Below are 5,715 nucleotides of genomic sequence, written 5' to 3'. Positions count from 1 at the left end.
TGCCAATCAACCTATCCCCAGGTGCATGTATTTGGAAGTGGGAGGAAGCCGGAGTACCCGGAGGGAACCCACGCATTCACGGGGAGAACATGCAAACTCCACACAGAAAGATCCCAAGCCTGGATTTGAACCCAGGACTGCAGGAACTTCGTATTGTGAGGCAGACGCACTAACCCCTCTGCCACCGTGAAGCCCATATATATATATATATATATATATATATATATATATATATATATATATATATATATATATTGTATTTGCACAAACACCAGGTTTAAACACAATTTATGTATCAGGATGACAAAACGTCAACACAAAACCAAAAATAGCAATGATACAATCACGTGGCATTTAGGTAATGATTTAAAAGTACTTTTATTTGTTGCTCGTTTTTCATTTGGTATACAAACCTGTCAATGCATTTTCGATGTAAGATCAAACATTTAAGAAATGTGTCAAGTAATATAGCACATACAATAAGTTAAAACATGTCACACAATGTTTTTTTGTTTTTTTATCTACACAAAAACACCCTAAAACAGAGTTTAGACCTATAGACTGAAAGATCACTGTATAGTGTGTGTGTGTGTGTGTGTATGTGTGCAAGCGTGTGTGTGTGTAAGAGTGTGTGTGTGTGTGGGCACCTGCAGTCATGTAAAATCCCCATGCACGGTGCATGCCTGCAGCTCCACGCGGCCCCACGCACAGGCTGTTACTAAAAAAAATAAAAATAAAATAAATTAAAAAAAAGAAATAAAAAGAAAAGCTATGTATATTTAATAAATAACCGTTTGACATAACACAAGTCCACCTGAACACAACAACGTGAGTGCTGCAAGAGGCACTCAATAAAAACGACAATTGTTGGCCCTCTTTAATTAAAGGTCCATAGTCTTTTGGAGATCATTACAATGGGATTTATTTGCAAATCCACTTTTTTTTATTTTATTTATCATTTTAAATGAATTAAGTCTCCAGCGTCCATTAGTGTGGTTCCTTTTTATCACCTTACAGCCTCCACAAAGGTTGTCTAAATGGGGCGGGAATGGAGCCTCGGCGTGGGAGTGGGTGTACAGTAAATTGTTGTTGTTTTTTTTCTTTATTTACAAGTCACTAAGTGAAGCTCATGGACACTGTGTGCTCCAGCGCCTTGCGCCGCAGGGAGGCGATGCTGGTCCCTCTCCACATGTCACTGTCCGGGGAGCTACACAGCTGCGGGGAGCCCCCTACGTTCGTGGGGCCGGAGAGAGACGCCGACATGCCGGGGAAAGGCGACTGGTAGAGGTGCGACTGCAGGCCGGCGCCGTTGGACGAGAGGCCGTTGGAGAGACCCATGGAGTTGGGGGGCGGGCCGTGGCCCAGGCTGCACTGCGACAGCGACTGCGCCATGGACGGCTGGCGGCCCAAGGCGGGCGGCAGCTGCAGCTGCGACACGCCCGGCATGCCGGTGGCCCAGCGGGAGTCGTTGGCGTGGAAGGAGCACAGGCTGTTCTCCATGGCGGCCGCCGAGAACTGGGGCAGGCCCGGCGTGGGGAGCAGCGTGCCCGGGGAGCGGAACACGTTGGTGGTCTTCTTCCTCTTCTTCCACTTTGCGCGACGGTTCTGGAACCACACCTGGGATGATGCACAACCCAACGCATGCGCAAAGTCAGTCTTTAACTGGCCCAAATATAAATGAAGATGCACAAAATACAACAAGCGGTTTCAATACTGAAATAAACTGCAACAAAAAAAAAAAAAAACAGTGCAATACATTTTCAAAACATGGTCGCCACTGCCTAGTTTCTCTTGTTATATTCTCATTTTTACTGTTATATTTTTTTTATTATTATTGTTGCTTTTTACTTTTATTCTTATTCTAATATTTTCCATTTCAATTTTCTTTAATTTATTACCCCATTATTTACTTTGTTTTATTTTTTTTATTTGATCTCATTTGTTTACACTGCTGCTGGAATTTTGATTTTCCTGAGGGAACTCTCCTGAAGGAATCAATAAAATACTATCTATCTATCTATCTATCTATCTATCTATCTATCTATCTATCTATCTATCTATCTATCTATCTATCTATCTATCTATCTATCTATCTATCTATCTATCTATCTATCTATCTATCTATCTATCTATCTATCTATCTATCTATCTATCTATCTATCTATCTATCTATCCATCCATCTATCCATCCATTCATCCATCTATCTATCTATCTATCTAAATAGCATGTCAGCAAAGAAAAACAAAAAAACTAACAATTAAAATTTAGGTCGAATTTGATGTACAGAAAATTCATGGGTCTCTTTTTCGTTTTCTTATACTTGTTTCTATTTATAATTTTCCGTTTTTTTGTTTTTGTATTTTTTTTTGCTTGTATGGTATTTTATTGTGCATCATCTGTAATACAATTTAGTAGTAGTGGTCATTTTATTTCAGACCCAGGGGGATCCATATCACAGAAAAATAAACTATACAACAATAAAACTCAAATAAAAGAAATATAAGCAGAAATAAAATAAATAAATAAAAATGTATAAAAATAAAATAAATTAAATATAAAAATACTCCACAATATTCAATGTTCCGCACACAGGCTTACTCGCCAATGGTTCCACAGAATTTAGACAACATGTTACTATTTTTTTGTTGAGAAAATAGGCAAACAATACATTACAAGTTAGTTTAACACAAATTATTATTGTATTGTACGGATTGTATAAAACTGGAGGAATAACACGGTATAAAAGGGTAAATTAACTTCCTATAATATTAATACATTTAATTACTTAATTTCAATACACAATATGTGTAAACATTTTTTTTTTCAGCTAAAGGAACTGACAGCATTTCAGCTCTAATGTCACACTAAATTTATAGTTAAAATGAACAGACTAAACTTGAAAAAATACATCCGTAGTAGTATCCTTAGTCATGTTTTATATCCAACAAAAGCAAAAACAATATGTTGCCTTGCAATGTGACCGTGACGGCGCTTTAAAAAAAACTCTAAATTTTTTTTTGTATAATATAAAAAAAAAAATGTTGTAAGAAAAATAAACATGTCACTAGGTATAATTCATATTTCCATCATGTTATTATTTGCAATGGTACTATTGTCTTTTTGTGAGTTTTATTATAGGTCACATTTATGACATGAAACAACATTGCAAAAATAAAGCCGGAATGGTGCACAAATTATGACACACGCACACTTTATGATAAACGCTGTTTTTCTTTCGTAAAAGATTTCATCAGACTGGACTGTGATTAACGTGCTCTCCTTCCACGCAGCCACCCGTGAAGCATCAGCCGAGGTTATTATTACACGACGGGGGAGAAACAGAATGCAATTCCGTGAAAACAAGAATATATATATATATATATATATATATATATATATATATATATATATATATATATATATATATATATATATACACACATATATATATATATATATATATATATATATATATATATATGTGTATATATATATATGGATATATATATATGGATATATATATATATATATATATATATATATATATATATATATATATATATATATATATATTCTGGAGTCTTATATATATATATATATATGCATGTATATATATATATATATATATATATATATATATCTATATATAAATATATATAGATATATATATATATATATATATATATATTCTGGAGTCTTATTAAATTGCCATTCATCCAACCATCCATTTTCTACCACTTTTTGGGGGGGCGGGGGGCGGTGGTGGTGGAGCCTATCTTTCTTAGTGGCATTCGGGCGGGAAGGTGTTATACACCCTGGACAAGGCCCCTATACAGGGGCTTATTAAATATTTCTGGTAAAATATATTTATATTGAAAAAATAAAGAGCAAGACAACAACATGATCTACTGTATGCTATTTATAGTCTCTAGGAGGAGACACATTTAAATTATTGTTAGGTGACAAATGATTCTACTTATTTTATTGCTTTCACTTGGATCATTTGCGTGGATTCCAAATCACCTCTCAATAATTCGCTCACTGGTATGATAAATAAAGGGAAATGTGCTGATTATGTATTTGTTTTACTGCAGTGGTGCAATATATGCTTTTAAAAATGTTAGGGAAATAAACGTGTGAAGCTGACTATATTGGCAAAACATACTTATACTTAAACATACTTAAAGCTCTCATTGGGAATATTTGGCGGGTTTTATTTAGTTGATTTAATTGATTTTTTTTCTTAAATAAACAAAACAGAATTAAGATTAAGAAAAAAAATAAATAAGAACATGTAATTCAAATCGTGATGAGCATATATATAGTTAGGATAATAATAATAATAATAATAATAATAATAATAATAATGATAATAATGATAATAGAATTGTGCGCCTTAATATTTTATTGTTTTGGCTTTTTCCTCAGCTGACCTTCAGCACATTGGACAGCGTCAGCACCTGACCTAAAATACTGTGTTGACATAACATAATTTACTAACAAAAATAATATTAAACATAACGGTACTTTTTAAAATGACTATATCAACATTAGTTATTATTTTTATTGCTAAATTATATATATATTAAACAATTTAAAGTAAAAAGGTAATATTAATGTAGTTCTAATTCAGGACCTGATTGCAGGAAGGAGAAAAACTCTTACCTGGACTCTGGACTCCGTGAGACCGATCCTGAGCGCCAGTTCCTCCCTCATGAAGATGTCCGGGTAATGCGTCTTGGCGAAGCTCCGCTCCAGTTCGTTGAGCTGGGCCGGTGTGAAGCGGGTTCGGTGCCGTTTCTGTTTCTGCTGACTGGACGTTTGACCGGAATTCTGCTGGGGTTGTTGTTGTTGTTGCTGCTGCTGCTGCTTCTCTGGTTCTTTCCCGTTCACCGGCAAGCCTGCCGGGTTGGATCCCACGGTGGTGATGTCTTCTCCGGGCAGGAGAGTGGCTCCCTCCACAGACTCAGAACCGGGGGCCATGTCTCCCGGATGGCCCTGGTCCGGCACTCCCCCGCCCAGCCGACACTTGAGCGCCTCTCTGTGTCCGAGTAGCTCCGCAGCATCCTTCATCCCTGAGAGGATGATGATTAAGGTAAATACAAATTCGCACCAGAAAAAAAAAAATATTTGAAAAATAATAAATTAACTTAATTTAGCTGGGTTTAATCACATTTATGCTGTCAAATCATTCTTAATTCCACGCAAGCACACACGCACACACTCACAAAACACTTAACTGTACGAGTAATTAAACACACATAGAAAAAAAGAAGAAGTTGGAGTCTTACAGTGGAGTTTAGCTCCCGGGTTCAGAGCTGAGAACTCACCGAGCCGAGCATCCAGGAGGTCGGCGTGAGACAGCATCGCGTACCGCTCCAGGGTGAAAAGAGGTCCGGGGGAAAATCTCCTATACAAACTTTGGGGGCAATTTAAGAGGCATAGATGGGTCTAAATGAAGGAAAATTCGCTTTGTGCTTAAAAAAGGAGGTCCCTTGCATTATAATGGCCCTTAGAAAGGCTGGGAGGCGCTTATTAGTGGAGAGAAGCCGTCAGCTTGCTCAAATAAGAACCAATCAGAGGCAGGGATCGGACCCAACCAACACCCTCAAGCACCCCCTACCCACCCAACACATGCACACGCAGACCTACGCGTGTGCGTTAAAAAAAAACACCACAATTCAATTCTGCCATACCATTTTCTGATTTATTAG

At 36.9% G+C, this 5,715-nt stretch overlaps 1 protein-coding gene across 2 annotated transcripts; it reads right to left on the bottom strand.

Annotated features, from left to right (window-relative positions):
* Positions 1–393: 393 nt before the first annotated feature.
* On the bottom strand, positions 394–5,472 carry LOC133567742 (homeobox protein orthopedia-like). 2 transcript variants are annotated; one of them, XM_061919514.1, is made up of 3 exons: positions 5,293–5,472; positions 4,667–5,076; positions 394–1,617 (listed from the first exon to the last, which is right to left on the bottom strand). In XM_061919514.1, the coding sequence occupies exons 1-3, from the start codon at positions 5,366–5,368 to the stop codon at positions 1,117–1,119; spliced, it is 987 nt and encodes a 328-aa protein (XP_061775498.1). In that variant the 5' UTR covers positions 5,369–5,472; the 3' UTR covers positions 394–1,116. The 2 variants fall into 2 exon arrangements, with proteins under 2 accessions (XP_061775498.1, XP_061775504.1); XM_061919520.1 differs by having other exon boundaries at positions 5,332–5,466.
* Positions 5,473–5,715: the final 243 nt, after the last annotated feature.

The sequence above is a fragment of the Nerophis ophidion genome, linkage group LG01, assembly GCF_033978795.1.
Source record: "Nerophis ophidion isolate RoL-2023_Sa linkage group LG01, RoL_Noph_v1.0, whole genome shotgun sequence".
NCBI classification, from domain to species: Eukaryota; Metazoa; Chordata; class Actinopteri; order Syngnathiformes; family Syngnathidae; genus Nerophis; species Nerophis ophidion.
Note: the sequence above shows the minus strand (reverse complement) of the source record. Positions and strands in the feature narration are given on the sequence as shown.